Source organism: Psammomys obesus, unplaced genomic scaffold (assembly GCF_907164565.1).
Source record: "Psammomys obesus unplaced genomic scaffold, mPsaObe1.curated_primary_1811, whole genome shotgun sequence".
Classification (NCBI taxonomy): domain Eukaryota; kingdom Metazoa; phylum Chordata; class Mammalia; order Rodentia; family Muridae; genus Psammomys; species Psammomys obesus.
This window is the reverse complement of record NW_026590503.1, coordinates 3,317,632-3,340,754: the sequence shown is the minus strand read 5'-3', so window position 1 is coordinate 3,340,754 and position 23,123 is coordinate 3,317,632. Positions and strand designations below refer to the sequence as shown.

General features: G+C 42.3%; 1 protein-coding gene across 1 annotated transcript in view; it reads right to left on the bottom strand.

Annotated features, from left to right (window-relative positions):
• Dync2i1 (dynein 2 intermediate chain 1) overlaps positions 1 to 23,123 on the bottom strand; it is a 55,493-nt gene that overhangs the window by 14,572 nt on the left and 17,798 nt on the right. The window contains exons 8-14 of the mRNA XM_055607567.1: positions 22,604 to 22,706; positions 15,234 to 15,363; positions 14,467 to 14,578; positions 13,555 to 13,643; positions 10,769 to 10,898; positions 7,405 to 7,577; positions 6,067 to 6,229 (exon numbers count right to left, since the gene is read on the bottom strand). Of these exons, the coding sequence (XP_055463542.1) occupies positions 6,067 to 6,229; positions 7,405 to 7,577; positions 10,769 to 10,898; positions 13,555 to 13,643; positions 14,467 to 14,578; positions 15,234 to 15,363; positions 22,604 to 22,706 (900 nt within the window). The remainder of the gene's footprint in view (positions 1 to 6,066; positions 6,230 to 7,404; positions 7,578 to 10,768; positions 10,899 to 13,554; positions 13,644 to 14,466; positions 14,579 to 15,233; positions 15,364 to 22,603; positions 22,707 to 23,123) is intronic.

Below are 23,123 nucleotides of genomic sequence, written 5' to 3'. Positions count from 1 at the left end.
ACACACACACACACACACACACACACACACACACACACACACACACATACACACACACACATCAATGAAACTAAAAGCTGGATCTTTGAGACAAACCCTTAGCCAAACTAACTAAAAGGAAGAGAGACACTATCCAAATCAACAAAATCAGAAATGAAAACAGGGACATAACAACAGACACAAAGAAAATCCAAAGCATCATTAGATCTTACTTCAAAAGCCTGTACTCCACAAAACTGTAAAATATAAATGAAATGTATTATTTTCTTGATATATTCTACTTACCAAAGTTAAATCAAGATCAGGTTAACAATCTAAATAGTTCTAGAACACCTAAGGAAATAGAAGCAGTCACTAAAAGTCACCCAACCAAAAAGGAGCCCAGGGCCAGAAGGTTTTAGCCCATAATGCTACCAGACTTTCAAAGAAGAGCTAACATCAATACTCTTTGAACTATTCCACAAAATGGAAACAGAAGAAACATGGCAAAACTCATTCGATGAAGCCACAGTCACTGTGATACCTAAAACACACAGAAACATTCAAACAAGAAAGAGAATCTCAGACCAATAGCCCTCATGAACATTGATGCAAAATTACTCAGTAAAATACTTGCAAATCAAAACCAAGAACTCATCAAAAACATCATCCACCATGATCAAGTAGGCTCCAACATACAAAAATCTATCAATGTAATTGACCTTTATAAACAAACTGGAAAAAAAAAAGACAACATCATCTCATTAGATGCTGAAAAAGCTTTTGACAAAATCCAACACAGCTTCATGATAAAAGTCTTGGAGAGATCAGGGATACAAGACCCATACCTAAACATAATAAAGGCTATATACAGCAATCTGATAGCCAACATCAAATCAAATGGAGAAAATTTTAAAGCAATTCCACTAAAATCAGGGACAATTTAAGACTGTCCTTTCTTTCTGTATCTACTCAACATAGTACTTGGAGTTCTACCTAGAGCAATAAGACAACTAAAGAAGATCAAGGGGATACAAATTAGAAAGGAAAAAGTCAAAGTATTTCTATTTACAGATGACACGAAAATATACATAAGTAACCTCAAAAATTCTACCAGAGAGCTCCTACAGCTGGTAAACACCTTCAGCAAAGTAATTGGATACAAAAATTAACTCCAAAAATTCAGTAGCCCTCCTGTATGCAAATGATAAAGGGGCTTAGAAATAAATTAGGAAAACAACACCCTTCAAAATAGCCAAAACAATATACAATATAAAATATCTTTGTGTAACTCTAACCAAGCAAGAGAAAGACATGTATGACAAGAACTTCAAGTCCTAAAAAAAAGGAATTGAAGAAGATATCAAAAGGTGGAAAGATCTCCTATGCTCATGGATCAGTAGGATTGACATAGTAAAAATGGGCATCTTACCAAAAGCAATTTATAGATTCAATGCAATTCCCATCAAAATTCCAATACAATTTTTTACAGATCTGGAAAGAGCAATCCTCAACTTCATATGGAAAAAAAAAAAAAAAAAAGCCCAGGATAACTAAAACAATCTGTACAATAAAAGGACTTTCAAAGAAATCATGAAATTTGCAGGCAAATGAGTAGAATTATAAAATATCATCATGAGTGAGGTAACCCAGAACCAGAAAGACACTAATGGTATATAATCATTTATAAGCAGACATTAGCCATATAATACAGTATAATCATACTAATATTCACAGACCTAAAGAAGCTGGATAACAAAAAGGGCCCTAGGGAGGATGCTTGAGTCTCCCTCGGAAGGGGAAATAAAATAAACACCTGAAGTGCATGAAGAAAGAAAACTGGGTGGGAAAGGGAGTTAGAAGGGGATCAAAGGTGGGGCTCAGATGTGGGAGAGTTGGGATGGGAGAGAGCTGGGAGAGAGAAGGAAAACCGACGGGAAGGGCATCTCTGGGACTGGCTGGAGACCCATGCTACCCAGGGTAGGCTCCTGGGAGGATATGGGGGTGGCTGTAGCTGAGAATCCTAGCTGCAGGGGATATGGAGACTGAAGTGGTCAGGCAGACTTCCAGTGGAGGGAGGGGCACACCAACCCACCCACAAAACCTCTGACCCAAAATCTACCCTGCCAACAAGGTGTGCAGGGATAAAAATGGAGCTTGATTGAAGGAATGGCCAAAAAATGACTGGCCCAGCTTGAGACCCACCCCCGAGAGAGAGCTTACCCCTGTCACTATTAAGAATACTCTGCTATGCTTGCAGACAGGTGACTACCATAACTGTCCTCTGAGATGCTCCACCCAGAAGCAGATCAAAACAGATGCAGAGACCCAAAGCCAAATATTGGGTGGACCTCAGAGAGTCTTGTGGAAGAGTTTGGGGAAGGACAAGGGACCCGGAGGGGACAAGAATTCCACAAGAAGACCAACAAGAATTCCACAAGAAGAGGACCATGGGAGCTCACAGAGACTGAATCACCACATGCATTAACTGGACCTAGGTCCCCTACACATATGTAACTGATGGGCAGCTTGAGGGTTCCCTAGGGAGTGGAGCAGGGACTGTCTCTGACATGGACTCTGTTGCCTGCTTTTGGACCACTTCCTCCTAGCTGGGCTGCTTTTGGGCTTCAGGGAAAGAGGATGCACTTAGTCCTTGATGTGCAGGGTTGGGTTGTTGTTTCTAAGAAGAAAGGGAGGGGGAAAAGGAGAAAGAGGATGAAAGGACAGGACCGAAAGGAGAGGAGGATGGGGTTGCAATAGGGATGTAAAGTAAAAAAAAAATTAAAAAAAAAAATTTAAACCTGTTGTTGGTATAATGTTCTTTGGGATGTATACAATTTACCCTTGTTCATTCAAATGCTGATTTCTCTCCCCAACTATCTGGTTTCAATCCAGACATTGCACTGTGATGTTTATATTCTAAGCATCACCTGTCTCAAGTTTGTATAAACATGCCACCATTTGTTCTCTGTATTTGTCAATTAAACAACCTGCCCCAATTCCGAGCAATGGAGAGAATAGAGTGGGACATCCTGGTCCGGAGAAGAGAGAGAGGAAGCAGGAGGAAGAAGGCAGAGGTCAGCAGGAGAGAACTAAAAGCAAGTATAATGGGTGAAACCTGAATGGTAGGAAACTTTGTGGCCTTGGAGGTTTAGGATGGAGTAGCTATTGCCCAGCATTATACTCTAGTTTAATTAAATAAATCTCAGTCTCTGTGTAGTGATTTGGATATACAGCTGGTTTAAGGAATAACCATTGCTTAAATAAAAGATAAACCGATAATAAATATTAATAACCCACAATAACCTGTATACGAGAAAGACAATGCAGACAGTCCTGATGAGACCTGATAGACTAGGGCCAGATGGAAGGGGAGGAGGACCTCCCCTATCAGTGGACTGGGGAAGGGTCAGGGAGGAGATGAGGGAGGGAGGGAGGGATTGGGAGCAGACAGGGAGGGGGCTACAGCTGGGATACGAGTGAATAAATTGTAATAAATAAAAAATTAATTTTTTTAAAAAACCCATATACAAATAGTTATAAAATTATTCCTTTAATAAGTAAATTGATAAATTTATCCATAACATTTGGTTGTATATATATATATATATATATATATATATATATATATATATATATATATGTTACTTTTAAGTATATAAAAGAAAAAATTATTTGGCTGTTAACCCACTAAGAAACATGATAGAAACTTAGATATTTACCCTTACCCAATCTGAAAGGGCTTATTCCCCTTTATTCTAAATATAGGACATTCTGGAAAAGGTATAAACTCCAGGTAGAGTGAAAAGTTAAGTAATGGCTAGGAGCAAGAAGGATGGACAAAAGAGGGGTCCATGCTTGACACATCATAATGAAACTGATGAGAGACACATGTGCAGCAAACGCTTTAAGTGCAGTGAAAACGATGATCAAGAATGAGAATTTCAGTGGGACATTCATATACAAAAAAATAAACCTATGGACTAATACCGCTTCATCATGCAGACCAGACCAAAATGTAAAACCTAAAATTATAAATGTCCAGGAAAATATGGGGAACAACTCAACCTCTGTGGCGTTTAATTGAGTAAAAACTGTTCATCAGGACATAGAAAGCACAATCATAAAAGAAAATATTGATAAGTCAAATCCTATCAAATTTAAAAATTTCTCTTTGAAGGATTTTACAAAAAGAATATAGAATATGATAAAATACTGTAAAATATACCCAGAATATATGAAGCTTCAAAACCTAATAGGCTGGAGATGTGGCTTAATCTAAACCATGCTAGCCCAGCATCTGCAAAGCCCCAGGTCCAATCCCTAGCACAATGACAATAAAATAAAATAAACCTGGCCAGGCATGACTCATGCCTGAAATCTCAGCACTTGAGAGGCTGAGGTAAGAGGATTGCTGTGAGCTTAAGACGGCCAGGACTCCATAATAAGACCTTCTCCCCAAAAGCAAACTAATAAACAAACTTAAGAAAACAGTCCAACAGAAAATTAGCAGATTTGAACAGGCATGACTAACAAGAACATTTACTTAATAAATAAGCACATGAAGATAAGCTTAGGATCATTAGGTATTCTGCATGCAAGTTAAAACCACAGTTTGAAAACTAAATGCCTCCTAAAACAGCTGGTCAACAACTCCTGCCAGCGTCAGTGCTGAGGAGTGAGGCACTGAGGTAACACACACTGCAGCTCTCAGCAGCGAGGAGCCCCAAGTGACGTGTCCAGTCTGGTCCTCCGGCATCTGGACCAAGCCGACTGGCCACAGAACAGTGACAGAAAACAGACTGGTGGCCTGTGGAGAGAGAGAACGCCAAGTGCAGAGTGGTGGTGTGTGCTCTTGAGCTTGAACAGGAAAGGGACAAGACCAGGGAACAGGGACGAGAAGGGCTACGCCTGATCTTTCGGCCAATGGGACCTCAGCTCCTACAGGAAGAGGCCAGTCAACAAAGGTACTGCTGTCCGAGCCCAGCTGTTGGCCTAATGGCTCGGGGGCTCAGAGTGCAGGGCCTGCCTGTGCGGACAGTGTGGCTCAGACAAACCCTCCACCTGCCCAAGAAACAGGGGCGGAGGGCTAGTGTGAGAATCAAATAAGCCCATGTACGTACAGCACTTAGAGGACATGCTACAGGTGGGAAACTATCGCTCTTATGTCTGTGTATGTCCGTGTTCCCGTGTTTGCACATGTCTGAGTAGGTACACATGTGGATATGTACTTGTGGCCAGAGGGTGACATCAGTGTCTTCCTTGATCTTTTTTTTTTTGAGACAGGGTCTCTCATTGTGTCTAGAACAGTGGTTCTCAACCTTTCTAATGCTTCAACCCTTTAATACACTTCCTCGTGCTATGAACCATAAAACTACTTTCATTGCTACTTCATAACTAGAATTTTGCTGCTGTTATAATTCATAATGTAAATATCTGATATTCAGGACATCTGACAGGCAACTTCTGTGAAAAGGTCAGTAGACCCCCAAAGTGGTCAGAACACACAGGTTAGGAGACGCTTGTCAGCTGGTAAGACTAGCTAGCCAATGAGCCCATCTGATGACCCAATCTGACCACAGATGAGCACAGTACAGCCAACTGAAAAGGGCGGGGTGCTGGGCATCTGAACTCAGACTCACGTTAGATGGTACGAGGTAACTCTTTCTTATAGCTTCAGGAGCTCACCAGCCGGGCCACAAGAGTGCACACGTACTCCTGTGCCCTGCCCACTTAAGAATCCCGACTCAGGGCTGGGAGTGCAGCATAACTGTGCCCCACCTGCACAGGTCCAAAGTTTGCTCTTCAAAACCATACTCAATCTAAAATTTTGTTAGGGATTTTTTTTTTTTTTTTTTTTTTTAGAATCCACACATTTAACATGAAAGAATACCCCAAACACGATTGGCCACTCAATGAGGATTATCACTTGACTGGATTTTGGGTTTCTCTGTTTATGAAATGCCTCTTTTGTCCAGAGCCAAATCTCATCCTGTGGATAATCTGAATGAATAAAAGCACATAAAGTTAAAACTTCAGTGCTCAAAGCTGTGAGGCGTTTCTCAAGGGCAGAGAGACAACACTAACCAGTGGAAAATGTTGGGGTCCTAAAGGCCCAGAGACAATCGCTCAGCCTCACATAATGATGTATCCTGGAGTCTTCTCGTAAGTCCCATACAACCACAGAGCCATGCGCTGTTCCCGCAAAGAGCAAAAACGCTTTTAAAGGGCTAAAGCAGCAACATGTGACCTGAAAAGTAAAGCACAGAAAGTTAGCTGGCTAAAAATCATGACAGCCACATTCACAAAAAGTATGGCATCTGGCACAGATAAAGTGTCCCTGTCACAGGCTGTGGGTAGCACAGACCTGTGCAAATGAATAAAATCAACCAGCAAACGGTGGGCCTTTTCACATGGACAGTAGAACAAGAAATGCACTGTGTAGGAACAGGGTCACAATAAGGCATCCAGGACACACCTGGGCACATAAAATGTGTGGAATGATCCTTTCCATTCAGTACAACTGTTTATACCTCAAAAGTGCTAAGTCCATTTACTTACGGCTTTCACTACAGATTTACTCATTTTCAAGATTCTAAAATTGGTACCTGAAAAGGTGCTCCTCACATATTTAGAAGAAATTTATGGTTTGAGTAGATAAATGGACATAAAGACATTGTACTTCTCAATCACAAATGAAGTAAATATGAAAGGGAAGATAGCCAGTGGACCAGAGCCATGCAGAAGGCAGAATCAGAGTAAGCGGCAAAGGCATTCAGTGCTAGCCATTTTAAGAAATTGCATAAGGCATGGAGGGGCACTTTTATAATCCCTGTACTCAAGAGGTAGAGGCAAGAGGTCAGAAGCTCAAGGTCATCTGCAGCTGCACAGAGAACTCAGGGCCAGTCTGGGTTACATGCTTCCTGTCAGGAAAAGAAAGAAAGGAAAGAAGGAAGAGAGGGAGGGAGGGAGGGAGGGAGGGAGGGAGGGAGGAAGGAAGGAAGGAAGGAAGGAAGGAAGGAAGGAAGGAAGGAAGGAAGGAAGGAAGGAAAAAATAAAAATCACAAGAATATTAAGACATCTTGAAGTGTCAGGGCCAAAATAGCATGATCCAGATATCCTAGCCTTATGCCCATCTTGACCATGTTTTTATTAAGCCTGTAACTATGTTCATTTGCTAATTTTCAGGTGACTGAGAGCCTCCTGCAAAATCATCCTGGGTTTTTCAGTCTGAAATGATCTGTTAAAGTATGAATTTCTGGAGTCAGAACAAATGTGTTTTGTCAACTATGTAGAGCCAAGGGCACTAGAAGCAGGATGACTTCTGCCCTCATTCTGTCTGTTGTCTTTGCACCCTCTCTTTGGTGTATTCAGTGTCAGGTACTACCCATCTAGAAACATGAACAGACTTCTCCTGAGTAATACCTTTGACTCACATATCAGAACCTTCTGGGGCCCTGAAGGCTGCCAAATATCCCACACACAGAGGAGGTGCCTGGTATCCAGAGATGGGGCAAACGCCTTTTCAGGTAAGTCATGAACAGACACCACAATCTGCCTCTGAACTCGAGAGGCATGCAAACAGGATACTTTCCGACCTGGAGAGAAGAAACATTTTGTACTTTAGCATTTAAAACATTTCGGAATCCTCACATAAACTCCAACTCAATGAAAAGAGAGCATGGTCCATTCAAAGCTAACCAAATAGAAAAACTGGAGTGTTGGGGAGACAAGTTCCCACACACTCATGGTTTCCCTCAACTCAGTGTGTAGCTGAGCATGACCTTGAACTTCTGATCTTCCTGCCTCCACTCCTTAGTCTTGGGATTACAGGTAAGTGCCACTGTGTCCAGATTATGCTAAGGACTTGACTGCAGGCTTTATGCTGGGAAAGCACTGATCCCAGTGAGCTAGACTCCCAAACCCAAAACTGGAGGTGTGATCAGTGCCTGCAGCCTGTACCTGAAACCTTTGTCCACACTGACCCTGCAGCTTGAGTAAAGGGGAATCCTTTGACTGTGGTGTGGCATACGCAGGTCAGCAGCTTCCTGTCATCTACCAGCTCCTCACACCAAGCGCATGGAGTCAGAAGCGCAGCAGCAGCTGGAAATGACTGCAGGGGCCTTCCTGACCTGGCATGCTGCTAGGACACTATTCTTAGGAACCTCGGCCTCTTTAAAGTGGCCCTCCTAACTCCACGTAGAAAATGAACCCAAAGCTAGGTGTAGCCTTCCAAGAATGAATTCTGAGACTTCTGTGGCAGAGCTACTCTCCCTGCAGCAGAGCTGCTCGCCCTGCAGTTTTCACTTGGCACAACTGTTGATGAAGTGAAGAAACAGTAGGATGGTGAGAATTTTATAGTCAGAGTGTTGATATGGGAAGTACCCGCTGAGTAAAACTACATCTGCCAACCCGATACGCATTGCCCATGGCCACTAGTTGCTGAACCATCACAGGCCTGGATCATCCATGCTTGGGCTCAAACTTGTCCTCCCACTTCACCTCAGCTACTCAGAGCCACTGCCTCGGAGCTGCCTCCTCAGGCAGCCTGAAGAAAGGGATGACAACGGTCATGTGTCCCTTCACCAGTCATGGGCAAAACTCTGCTACCATTGCTACTGTGTTTCTGCTGTGAGCGTGTGCAAGCATGTGCACACAGTGGGAGGACAAGCATGTGTGTGCAAGTCAGAGGACAAGTTCATGGAGTCGGTCCATGAACTGAACCCAGACTGCCAGGCTTGGGCACCAAGTAATGAATGACCCAGCAAGTCATCTCACAGGCCTGCTTTCAAGTTTTCAGTGGCATCGATAGGGCTCCTTTTCTCTTCTTTGCTTATATATTTTGAGTCTCTGTGTGAACACGTGCACAAGTGTGCATCCTCGTGTACCATGTGTAGGGGTCAGAGGACAAATTGCAGGGGTCAGTTTTCTCCTTCTGCTATGTGGGTTCTAGAGACCCACACAATGGGTTGTCAGCCTTGGCAGAAACTACCTTTACCACATGAGCCACCTCACCAGCTCAAAACTGACAAGCTTATGACTGCTGTACTCTTATTTCATTTTCTCGATGACTTTGTGGGCGTTGTCACCCGTCTGCTTGAGAGCAGTGATGTTTAGAAACTCACGTGCTCGCTGAGGGCCAACAGGAGGTCTGACCATCATCACCACCCTCCCTTTGACCCCACCGGTCAGCTTGGCTCTGTGCGGCCCGCGGCCGCTTCTCACCTCCTTGGGCTCACACTCATGCTGAGAGGCCTTTTCTGTCTTTAATTTTCCACTTGGAGTTTAACCCTTCCTATACAGCCCCTGTTCACATGCTCAGCCAGTTTGTACTCTAACCTGGATACAAATACATTCCAAGAGGGAAGGATTTCTGTCTTCCCTACTGCTGAATCCCAGCTCCTCCAATGATGCCAGGTGCTAGAGACAACACAAATGAACAGACAGCCCACTGCTGGCACCTCAAAGGCAACACATTTCAACAGAGACAACTGCAGTGAGCATGTCCTGTGAAGGCTGAAGCATCATTGTATCTGACCACAGACTGAGATATACGACGGATGAAACCCTAACTGCACACAGTGGGGCTATCTGCTGCCTATCAAATCCCCTTTCCCAGGTTCACTTTCCTTCTTTTATCTCAATATTAATTTTACTGAGGCACAAGTGAACAAAAGGCCTCCACTCCTTTTACATGCAGAATCCTCCAAGAACAAGTATGCACTGGGCATCTGTAAAAGACTCTGGGTGTGCGTATAATTAACAGTCCACACTGCCACCACTCGCTCTACACCAGCAACAACTTCTTCCCTTCTGTCTCATGAGTATTTACTACCAATGCCGCAGGTGCAATAACTTACAGGTTTTCTAAAGGATGAACAAAAATCTCCTTAGAATGTGAAAAAGAGGCATTGTAACTAGTGCTTAAAAGACAGGGAGGGAACACGAATCAACCTCAAAACAGCAGGCAAGGCAGAAGAAACTTGCAGAGGCTGAAGCAGGCAGCAGCTCTCTGGCTCTCAGGCGGCAGAGCACATCTGCATCCTGCCTCCTGAAGGAGCTACCACCCCTTCACACAGCCACAAAACGACTACAGCAGCAGCCTCCCTGGGAACAGCCTTCCAAGGCAGAGCTGTCCGGAGCTAATGATGCAAGCCCGTGAGCGCATTTATAATCTGGGAAACCAAGGCAGGAGGAGCAAGAGTTCAAAGCCAGCCTAACAACTGAGATAGTGACACAAATAAAAGCCAGGCAGTGAAGGCGCACACCTCAAGTCAGAGGCAGGCAGATCTCTGTGCTTGAGGCCAGCCTGGTAGACAGAGTTAGTTCCAGGACAGCCAGAGCTACACAGAGAAACCCTGTCTTGAAAAATCAAAAATAAATAAATACAATAAAAATTCAAATTTGGCCTTGCAAATGTAATTTGTTTAAACTAATTTAAATACTCTGACATCATATGTTTCATTTGTTTACCATTTCCATAGCTGTGTATTAACTAAAAAAAGAATTACAGGACTTAAAACACGACAATCCCAGTTTCCATTTACTAAGTGATTTCACTAATTTAAATTGGTGTCAACCCTCTTCTAATTAACTTATGGAAATCATAAATCATAAACATATACACTTAAAAAAAGAATCCTCACCATTCATTTGCAATTCTGCAGCCGCTGAATCTCTCTTTTATATGCAATAACCCCCATCACATTTAATATGTAACATCAATGATCATTATTTCAATGCAAATGTTCGTGTTTGGCCGAAAACCAACATCAGAAGAGGCTCTTACTCTGAAGGAACAGCAGGTTTGTGTTCAGCTGAGAGGAGCTGTCGCTGATGCTCAGAGCTTTGTCTTGAACCCGAGGATTCCAACTGGGTCCAGCGGCCAAACGGTCCTCCTCCAGCAGAACAGCAACCACCTTTGAAAGACACAAGGGCAGGGGCTGGAGAGGGCTCAGCAGCGGATAGCACTCTCTCGCTAGGAACTTGAGTCAGTTTCCAGACCCCCAACGGGAGCCCACAACGCCAGTCCAGGGACTCTTTTGGCTTCTCAGGCCCAGAATGCACACACATGATACACAGACACACAAGCACACAAAACACCACACGCATAAAATAAAAATAAATGTTTACAAATTTAAAAAGAAAAACTATCCCAAAGATGAATCATCTTTCTTAAAATGCTAACACCATGCTAGCCTTTCTTTAAAAATTACCTTTTGTAGATTCTATTTCTATAAATAAATGTTTGGCTCCACTATACCATAATTTAAAAAAAAAAAAAAAAAACATCATTTTTGCATAATAATAGCAAACATAATATGTCACAGGATGTCTCTATTTCATCTAACATGTTGTTTCCTTGTTGTGGGTTGGTCTGATGCTTATATTTTGATGCTAAAACTAGCCCTTAAGACCTGGTTATTGCCTGGATACATACCTGTCCTTGTTGTGTAAACCTATCTAATTGGCTGATTAAATAGCCTATACCTGTGCAGGACAGAATGGGGAAGGCATGGCTAAGATTTCTGGGCTTTGAGAACAGGAGAATCACGGCAAAAAGATAGCCGGACAGAAGGAGTGGAAGGAGGAGGACACCTCAATGGGTTAGCATAGAGAAGGAACCAGTGGGCTGGGAAGAAGGACTCTGAGGATGGCATAAATGGCAAAAACACCAAATATAAGCAAGTATTCATAAGATGATGGACGGAAGGTAGCCCAAATTAGGACGGTTAAGGTGGCATTGGATGGGGGGCTAGGAGGTGGATGGTGAGGTTACTCAGATATGTAGGTAAAAATATCTGCCCAACCCAAGGTAAATAGACAATTATAAAATCTAACAGATGTCTATGTCTTATTATTTGTGATAGCAGGTTAAATAATACCACTGTAATAATTATAGGACAAAAATAATAAATAATATATGACCCACAAGCCCACTCTTATTTACAACATTTGTTCATTAAATACAATTAAAATTTCAGAGGGGGAGGAGGCCTGGACATCTAACACCCTCAAGCAAACAAGGCACGAAGGAGAAACACAGGCAACCATCACTCACTGCATCCTATGTCAGCATTCCATGTCTGTAACAGACCTAACCAGGTCACGTCTACAACGCAGAGAGACCCAGGAATGAGCAGAACTGGTGACAGGAAGGCAGGGACTGTGAAGCAAGGACTAGCAGGGCTGCATGTGAAGTTGGACAGAGGTGTAATGTGTACACAAGAAGCCTGTGAGATCAAGGCCGGACCAGGCTCCCCGGATCGTCATCACCTCTTTTCCTCTCCATCGCATCTCCCTCTACGCTGCACTGCACCTGAGGATGCTGTTCTTACTGCTGCCAAGAATTTTACACTAAAACAGAATCTAATAATAGTAACAAGATGTCAAGCCTAACCCTGTTTCTAAACCACAAACTCCTGTCGAACTGTGACCCTGAGGTAATCAGAACAGGCTGACAGACAAGATCAGCCCAAATCAGCCTGTCGGGCCTTAACATCATTAGGCTGTCTATGTCTGCTCTGCATTTAAAGTCTAAGGTTATATAAAAAGTTCAATACAATATATTAGAAATTATAATGTATATTATGTTATAATATAGCATGGATGTTATACTAACACAGGTCACACCTGTGTTAGTGAACTTTGTGACTATGCAGTTGGACTATTACAAGTCCATGGCCAAGTTATCTTAGGCTCTCATTAGCCCTCCTGAATGCCTTTCATTGCCTACCTTTATGCTTGTCCTTATAACCCTTACTACGGTTTGAGGTCTCCTAAATCAAACTAAGAATGTCATCAGTCAGTGAGGCCTCCATCACAGACTTCCTCACTTGACTGGAAGCCTCCTACCCACTGTTCTCACAGTGTAGCTGAAAAGTGCTTTGACTCAGGATTTTCTTTTGTTCTGAAACTATAAAAACTTAATGGAAATGTTAAGGTAACCTAAATCCATGTGCCCAGGCCAAAATCATTCATATTTGGCTGCCGAATAAACTCTCTTATTCCCTTAGAGGTGAAAGCTGTGTTTTTTATATTAAAAAAGATAATTTTCTTTTAGAGATTTATACTAAATATATTGAGGTAAAAATTATGACAATTAAGGGTTAGTTTCAAAATAATCAGGTGAATGATGACAAAAAGGACAAAACAAGGAAGCAGGAGCCAGGTGACATCTGCTACAGTATATGGAGCCTCGCAGTTAATTACTCTGGAATTTTCCATAGCCAGCTGATAAAATCTTGAGCTTATTATTTACAAATACTATATAGATTTATACTTACTTTACCAGCTTAACATGATTAGCTTAAGAGTCTAAGATTAGTTTCAACTGTAGGAAATTACAGCCTGGAGCCCCTAACCCACAGAGTCTTCAGTGACCTGTATTCACTAAGGTCATTTACATACAAGGACTTCATGGACGTACTGCTGGTGACCCACTGGAAAAGAACTCTCGGAAATAAAGAACTGATCTAATCCACAAGGACTGCAGGGTCTCGGCAGCTTCATTTCTGAACACAACGAACCCTGGAGTGCTAACACACGGAAGAGGACGTGCACCACAGAACACACCTGACATGCTGCCCGGAGAAAGCTGGACAACCGTGGTGTGTCAATCTTTGGGACGACGGCGACATCCAAGAAGTCTTTTTCTTCACTCCCTAAAACACAGGATTATTAAGTCAATAAAGGTGACTCCAAACAGTTACGCTTTTCAGGTCACAGCGTGCAGAGCAATGTCACAAACACCGAGAAGCCTAGAAGAAAAGTCCCAACACTGCACTCCACCCTCTACATCTACTGGCAATTTCCCCGGTTTCACTCTGTTTTACAGTAAGTTCATAAACTGCATCCGATTCACCTGTCTTGAGGAATGCAGAAAAGTGAACCAGTGTTTGCTGCGATGACAGGTCAAACTAAGGATGAGAAATCTCTAACACTTATGGTCCAGGGCACTCGGACCAACCAACCCTAGCATCTCTTTCTTATGTTGAAGCCTACTTGAGGATATATTCCTCGTCACGTAAAGACAATTACTTAAGAAAAGAATCAACCAACAATGTACACTCCACGGGAATAGCTGAGACCCCTGTGTTCTAGAGAGCTCTGAACTGCACTGACAGAACACGTCTTCCAAGCACACTTAAAAGGTAAAAAGTCTTTATTGATGAGGACAACTGGCCCAGTCTCAGACAGTTTTCCCACAGTTACAGGTGAGTATTTTGAGTATGGAATCTTCCCACTACACTGCAAATCCTGGGCAGGATCTGACAAAGTTCCAGGCCAATTTAATGATTCCCTATGATTCAACAGCTCTAATCTCATTCATTAACATGAGCTAATTTGTCTCTTCAAAGGAATATCGAAAGAGTGCTTCCATAGCCATGTACTAACAACGTCATCCAAAGAAACACATGAGAAAGAGCAGTTGAGTAAAAACAGAATGTGTTGTAAAGGGAGTAGACACTCAACATTCAGGGTTACCTCCAGATACAACAGTGCCTTCCCCTGGGTGCTGGGTCCAAACGTCCCTGGTGTCTATATCTTCAGTCTGAACATCTCTATCAACATTATCTTCGTTGTACTGAACATATGCCTTCAGACAAAAGCACGTTAGACTTGACATCTATTTCAGTTTCAGAGCAATTTGCCATTACTGAAAATAAAAGCAGCTACATTCTTAAACCAGCTAACCACCTTAAAAAATGTTAAGGTAAGCACTCTTGGGGTTGGGTCAGGTTGGCTGTGGGACTTCCTTGAACATTAGCTGATGTGGGAAGATCCTGCCTAAAAGTGGGTGACACAATTCCCTGGGTCTGGACTGTATGAAAAAGGAGAAAATGAACTGAGTACAAGTATGAATGTAGCTACTGCTCTACTGTTCTGACTGCAGAGGTAACAGGGCTGATTCTCTCAAGCTCCTGCTGCTGAGACTTGCCTGCTAGGGTGGGCTGTAATCTGGGCTTGTGAGGGAAAATATTCTTTCTCCCAAGCTGCTTTTGTCAGAACAACAGAAAAGAAACTGAAATACTTGTCATCTGTACCAATCATTCATCATGCCGAAGAGGCTATCTTCAGACTTTGCGTCCTCTCAGTATCATTTATGAGTATCAGTTAAGTTATGAAGGACACACTTTCTCCCAACCATAGCTTCAGAAACCATTTCCAATTCTAATACTGCAGAATAGGCACAAGGCACACACTTACACCATACTTTCATTTATCACTTAGATAACACATCTTTTACTTACCTGCTTGGTATTTTTTTTCCCAAAGTTCCTTATGTACATGTCATATTCATTTACTGGTGGTAGATCCAAGAGAGAAAAAGTGAATGAAAAGTCTAAATCAATAAGCCGGAGAAGTTTGGTACTTCGTGTCCTTTAAAACAGATTGGAAACAAGAATCAAACTGAATAACATACTCAGAGACAGGCAAGAAGGTATGTTTCAGGATCATGTGTAAGCCATTACATGACTCTAAAGTGTGCAATAATTATTTTAAATAACTAAATAGGAGCTGAGGGTATAATTCAGTGGCCAAATGCTCGCCTAACTTATAGAAGACTCTATGTTAGAGCCCGAGCAAAAAAGAAAGAAAAAAAAAACTAGATAAAAAGTCACAAACTAATGGTATGAATATACCATGAACCAAATGTGTGACTGCCCCACGGCAGGGCACTGAGGTTGAAAAGTCAAACCGTATGCACACCTGAATTTTCACGACCAGCAATTCACCTTTTTCATGATTTATTGTGTTGGCTAGTAGGATGACATTTCTGTTCTCCCAGCCAGTGGGACAGCCAGGTTTTCAGCCTACTTTCTCCTGAAGGCTACAGCAGCCTAATCCCACAGGAAACAGCACCTCACACCAGGAATCCTAGAAACTAGGTTTCTGCGTGTCCCATAGTCTTCTTTCCCAACCGTTTATATAGCTTGCTTGCTTGCTTCTTTCTTTTCTCTCTCTTTCTCTTTCCTTCCTTTCTTCCCCCCGCTTCTCTTTTCCCAGACACCCTAGTAGTGATGGGCCCCGGATTCACTATCCCTGGTCACCTCTCCCCAGGCTAATGCAAGCTGAGCAAGAAAAAGGTTCTCTTTTTTCCACTTACCAGCACTCCCAAATGCTGGTGCTCGATACATTATGAATGGGGAATGATCCTCCCAGAATCACTGCATCTTAACAAGTTAGGAGTTCTCACTTTCCTCCTCTCTGGTCCTCCACTCACAGAGTCCTTACAACAGCTGTCACTTCTGCATCATCTTATTCCCTGGCCACCATCCTCTAACTTTCTACTTACAAATTTCAATTCTGTCTCAAACCTCTCCAGCTACAAGGCCCCTGCCACAGAAGAACATTCTACATTCCCTGGCTGTCCGGACCTTCTCCCTGTGTCAGTGGCTCAGCTTCCTGTTTCCAGGCATTTATCGGCTGCTCCAGCACCAGCCTCTCCCTACCACACGCCAAGCACAGCACAATCAATGACAGCGTGGCACAGCTGATGCCCCCCTGTGCTTAGGCAGGTTGATTTCTTTGCTAAGAATACAGCATGATAACTGGGTTCTTGTAACTAACTTTGTCCTCTGACTTCAAGGCCTCTAATTTTTTCTCCTTCAATATGTCTTCACTACTCTTGCCTTTTAGTATTTGTATGTAATTTCCAGAATCAGCATCCTGAAAGGTCTGAATACACACACACCCTTACCGGGATATATAGTAGACTCCATAATGTTTACCACATTCCTGTGTGGAGACCTTCATGCAATCATGCCTATCTATTAATAGGTGACATTTTAATGGCAAATACCACTGAATGGGCTAAATTTTTATGCAGTATCTTTGCTAAATCCATTCATTATTCACATTTCTTAATATATCCTAGTTTTATCTGTAATTTTTTTCTATATAATTATGTAGCTAATGAAGTATAAATTTTGGGTTTTGTTTTTTTTTTTCTAATTTTATTTGTCCATTTCCACCTAATTACACAGAGTAAAAATGGTGGATACCACACCGACCTCCAGAACTGAAAAGCTAATTTTTATGAAAGTACTTTTGTAGGGTGATTATCAATTCATTCCATTCCGATTTGCTAAGATTTGTCACAAATCAGTGTTCTTAATGTCTGTAACCGCTGATACGACCACACAGTCTTCTGCTCTAGTGAGGTGGTAGGTGTCGGGGGTTCCTAAATCTTCGGTGTTACTCACTTTGGGGTCACCGTATGATAGTGACTAGATGTGGGGATTCTACGGTGGCTAATTAAGATTTGTTATCCTTGACCCGTCAGAAAGTGGGAGTCTGCCTGTCTGCTGAAACAGACATCCATCGTGATGAGTCAGCATGTGAGCGGGGTGGCCAGGCTGCCCCCCAGTGTCTGTGAGGGTGTGTGAGGCATTGCATCGGAGCTGCAGAGATGACTGCAGGCTCTCTGCCCACAGCGGGGTTGGGGAGCCCAATAGGCTGGTGCTCGGGAAGGACAAAGGCACTGGAAGTATGACTCCATTCAGGAGTCAGCATCCTCTTCTGCCTTTGGGCATCAGAACTCCAGGCTCTTTAGCTTCTGTTCTCAGGATCGAAGGATCACTAACCCACCAGCTCTCAAACTGTGCTAACTCTGAGAATTACACCACTTGCTTTGATATGAGGCTTTCAGACCCAACTGAGTCAGACTGTGGATTTTTTCTGTTTTTTCTTCATTTGGTAGCCTTTTGAAGGACTTCATAGCCTATGTAGTCAAGTGAGACAAAGTCTCTAATAAACCACATCAACACTCCCCACTCCGTATGTACACACACAGAGACACACCTTTTCATTTTCATAGTCATTAAATTTTGAATCAAAGTTTATACTGGGATCTGATGCCCTCTTCTGGAATGCAGATAGAGCACTCATACACATAAAAGGCATAAGTAAATATTTTTTTAAAAGGAAAGAAAAAGATTCATTTCATCTTTTAATGTTTAATTTTCTAACTTCTGGAAAATTTTTAAGTGAATTTTTGTTGATTTGGGGACTAATTCCATTATGGTCAATGGCACTCTATATTACTTTAGCCTATTGATGAAAAACTGTTTAAATATTATAAAACTCCACCATATTTTTGTCTTCACTAAATTTCTAACACCAACAAGAGAAGTTTGTTAAGAAAAAAAATCTATTCTCCAACCAAGGACCATGCATGGAGATAACCTAGAACCCCTGCACAGATGTAGTTCACACATGGCACATAGGGCAGTTCAGTGTCCAAGTGGGTTCCTAGTAAGGGGAACAGGGACTGTTTCTGATAGGAACTCAGTGGCTGGCTCTCTGACCACCTCCTCCTGAGGGAGGAGCAGCCTGACCAGGCTACAGAGGAAGACTATGAAAGACAGTCCTGATGAGACCTGATAGGCTAGGGTCAGATGGAAGGGGAGGAGGACCTCCCCTATTAGCGGACATGGAGAGGGGCTTGGAGGAGATGAATGAGGGGGCATGGGAGGAGATGAGAGAAGGAGGGTGGAATTGGGAGGGGATGAGAGAGGGAGCCACAGCTGGGATACAAAGTGAATAAATTGTAATTAATTAAAATAAATTTCAAAAATACATTTTAAAATTTTTTAAAAGAAAAAAAAAATCTCTGAATGTGTGACCTAGAGAGATGGCTCAGTGACTATGAGAATTTGTTGTTCTTGCAGAGGACCCAGATTCCATTTCCAGCACCAACATGGTAAGTCACAAATGTCCGTAATTCCAACGCCCTCTTCTGACCTCCATGGCGCTAGGCACACAAGCAGTGCACAGATAAGAAAAAAGCAGCACATTCATCTAAGGAAAAGTATTTTAAAAAGTCTTTTTCTGTATGCGGCCCTTCTTTCTCCTTTGGGTTTGGCTGGGTTTTGATACACTGCATGCTAGGTGACAACTGCTGTTTGGACACTCAGGGGGGGACTGTCAGCTCTAACAAGCTTGTCCATTTACCCTCATGAAGTAACGCAACAGCAGCCTTCTCATTCTTAAATCTGTCTCACATAGGTGACATCACATTATTTTGGTTAGTGTTTGCTTGACACATCTTTTCCCATCCATGTATTTTCAACCTTTCTGTGTCTATCATGTAAAGTTTCTTTCCTAAAATATACTGATTTTCCAGTTGTAGAAGATACACATATGCCTTTAATCCTAGCACTCAGGGAGGCAGAGGTAGGTGGATCTCTGAGTTTAAGGCCAGTCTGGTCTATAAAGTGAGTTTAGGCCAGCCAAGGCTATGCAGAGAAAGCCTTTTATGACAAAAAAAAAAAAAAGAAAAAAAAAAAATACAGTTTCCAATCTACATTATATAGAATTTATCGTGTTTTCATTATCCTACTTATTCACTTGTTATACTTTTTCCCCATTATCTTTGAATGGGTACCTTAAATATTTCAACATATACTCTTGCCCTACTAAAAATATAACTTAAATTAAGTGCTTTTTCTCTGTCTGCCAGGACCTTACAATAACTTACTGTCCCCGTTAATCTCCTCAATTCTTGGACTAAACTGTGAAGAAATTAATCCTACATAATGTTTAATTCCATAAGATATGACAGTCATTTATTCATTTAGAGCTGGTGGCTACCTGTTCATTAACTTACCCTTCCCTTTGTCACTCTCTCCTTTAGGAGTCCGTGTTTTTATCTGGTATCAATTGCTTCTCCCTGAAAAAGCCTATTGTTTTTTGTTCATTTTTGTTTTTTTTAACTGGTTATTTATTATTTATTATAATTTATTTACTTTATATCCCAGCTGTGCCCCCTCCCTCATCTCCTCCCAATCCCATCCTCCCTCCCTCTTCTTCTCCCGTGCCCCTCCCCCAGTCCACTAATAGGGGAGGGCCTCCTCCCCTTCCATCTGACCCTAGCCTATCAGCTCCCATCCAGACTGGCTACATTGTCTTGTCTGTGGCCTGGCAAGGCTGCACTCCGCCCAGGGGGAGGTGATCAGACAGCCAGCCACTGAATTCATGTCAGAGACAGTCCCTGTTCCCCCTACTAGGACTCCCAATTGGTTTTAGTACAGGTCTATAAGCAAGGAATTCTCATGGTTTTGTAGGGCAGAAAATGTGTGTCTCTTACTTTAATTTTTAAAGGACATTATTCGCTTTCAGCACTTGGAGCATGTTTGTCACTGCGGCCTATATTTTCCTTTGAAACCCTCCCACTTAAGCTGCCTACTCTAACCTTCAAACTGCAGGCTCCCAACCTCTCTGCTATTTTTAAGAGCCCCTGATATCTGGTGTTCAGCAGTCTGACCAGATTCTGTCTCACTGCACTTTTGTTGTCCTTCTTTATTGTCTACATTTATGCTTCTTGAATCTTTTAAAGCTTTGTTTACACTCATCAAGTACTGAAAATCTGCAGACAGTATGTCTTAAAACCCTGGTCCTTCTCTTCACCCTTTTCAGGATCCAATTATGCGCATCTGATGATTCCATTCCGTGTCACATCTCTGTATCACTTTTGGAGCTGCCCCCCCCTTCCTCACCTTCACTTCAATTTGGAACTTTTCTACTGCCCTCTCTCCAACTCTCTGGTCCTGCCACCTCTGATCATTTGTTATTGAACTAGTTCATCTACCCAATTTTTAGTTTCCAGTATTATATTTTTAGTGGAGAGTCCTAAAATTCTTTTGATTGTCTCATTGATATCAATGTTCTGATTAAATTCATTGCTTGTTAATTTGCTTATATACACATTAATCACATGCTATTTTAAATTTATTTTTAAAATATTTATTTTTAAAATCAAGAACTAATGACGCACGCTCAGGAATCACTTTTTAGTTTCTCCCTGGTAATCAAAATCCAAACAGGCCACACCAAACAGGTCCTACTGGGGTGATCAGAGGCTCAGTGTCATGATTTGTGATGTCAGATCTATTTCAAACTTGCCCTTATTCCTAGTATATAGGCCTTAGGAACTTAGATCCAAAATCTGGGGTGTTTACCGAGGATTCTCTTTCTTCAAAGTCCTAAACCTCACTCTCCACCTGCCCAACTGTAGGCGAAGGGCACAGTTTCCTGCTCTTGCTTTCTCCCTGACTTGCCCACCTTGAGACGCGCATACAGTCCCTGGAACGGGCACACAGCAACACAAGGATCAGCACACTGCGCTTCTGTGGCACTTGGTCCTTCAGTCCTGGCGGTCCTAGCTATTACTTCTTTGTCATGCAACAATCTCAGGATTTGTGGTTACTGTTGCTTTAGGTACAGCTTTCAGAGTTGTTTTTAGCTGAAGAGGTTTTTTTGTTGTTTTGTTTTGTTTTGACTCAAACTGTTCATCATAGAAAGTGGTCGACTTCCTGTCCCAATCCTCTACAACCCACTGGTCAAAAAGGGATGCTCTGACAGCTGTATGCTGCTCAACAGCATCTGTCATTAGGTAGATACATTTGAAACGTCACAGAAAACTGCCTCTGCAAAGGCCCTGTCAAGTTGTTACAGGCAAGATTTTATGCTATTCTCTCAATGGACACTGGAACACTGTCATTGTTCTAACACCTCATCTATTCCACAAGGGAAGTATTCATCTTTATGCATGAATTCATACTTATTAACAAAATACATTTCAGCTATATACTGACAGCAAGGAAAAAAGATTTCTTCTTCCTTACCCCTCTCACCCTGCTTGTTACGCCTCTCTGTGGCTCCAGGCCTTGCTCTGTGGCCACCATGGTTCAATATCCCTGATCACACTATCATAGACTTTGTGGGAGGCCAAATTCAAAAGTTATGGTCCCCGAGACACTGCAGAATATAAAATTTTAACTCATTTGAAAGACTGCTTTGAAATGAGTATTCTCATGTTCTCCATCCACCAGGGCTGCCTAGAGAAGCATTTCCCCACATTCAGCCATGCAGGCACTCGGCTAAAGCCATGGTTCAAAGGAATCTAATTAATGCTTGAGCTGGGCGCAGACAAAATAAGCCTATTTAATGCTTGGGCTCATGGCAGACCTTGGTTTTCATTACATGACAATAGTTTTGCAGGTGTACAGAATACAAGAATTGTTGGGTCCTGGAGGCTTCTATCTGTATTTTAAGAGATCAGTGCCACAGAGGCAGAGTACAAAATGAGCAAGCTCAATCTGCTTATCAAGATTCAGGCCACCACACATATAACTGTGTGGCTGTAGTTCCGCTGCAGTCAAAACAGGCCATGGGTTCTGCAACAGCCAGCCATGACTCTACTACAGGCATCAGATAGTAAGAACCCAGTATACAGAAGGCTACACACTAACCAGAATTGCCAATGAACACAAAGAATTGTAGTACTAGTTAAAGAATGTGACCAGGATAGCGATATAGCTCGGCAGTAGCTGAGCTCAGCTTGCCTAATAATCAAAATAGTGGGTTCAATCCCTGAACAATTTGCTTAAACAATCAACAATGAACATGGGAAACTCTAGTTTTAAGATCACTTTGAGGAAGACAGGAAAATGCACTAACACAAGTTACAACTGAGATTAGCTCAATGGGAGAACACTTGCCTAGAGCACACAAGGCCCTGGGTTTTATCCACAGCACAATATGCACACACACACACACACACACACACACACACATACACACACACATACCTGTGGCAATTTCCTCATATACCTACTTTTGCTTAAGGGCCTGACTCCGACTCTTTTGACGATGTGAGGCTGTTGCAAAATCCACAAAAATCCCACAAACAGGGGTTCTAGAAGTAGGACCATTTGTATCTACATACGAGAAGAGGAAAAGAAGCCAATTTGTGACAATGAAATAGTTCCTTCAAGCAAACAAATAAAAATACACCATTATAGTCATATATAACAATTGCACTCTTCAATCTCAACAATTTTACTTGAAATTCATAAATCACACTAGTAAGAGTTTTAGAAATATTTATAAATTGTCTTAGTCAGGGTTTTGTTGCTGTGAAGAGACACCATAACTAAGGCAACTCTTATAAAGGCAAACATTTAACTGGGGCTGGCTGACAGTTCAGAAGTTTAGTCCATTGTCATCATGGCAGGAAGCATGACAGCACACAGGCAGACATGGTGCTGGAGAAGGAGCTGAGAGTTCTACATCATGATCTGAAGGCTGCCAAAAGGAGACTGTGTGTTTCACACTGGGGGTAGCTTGAGCATTTT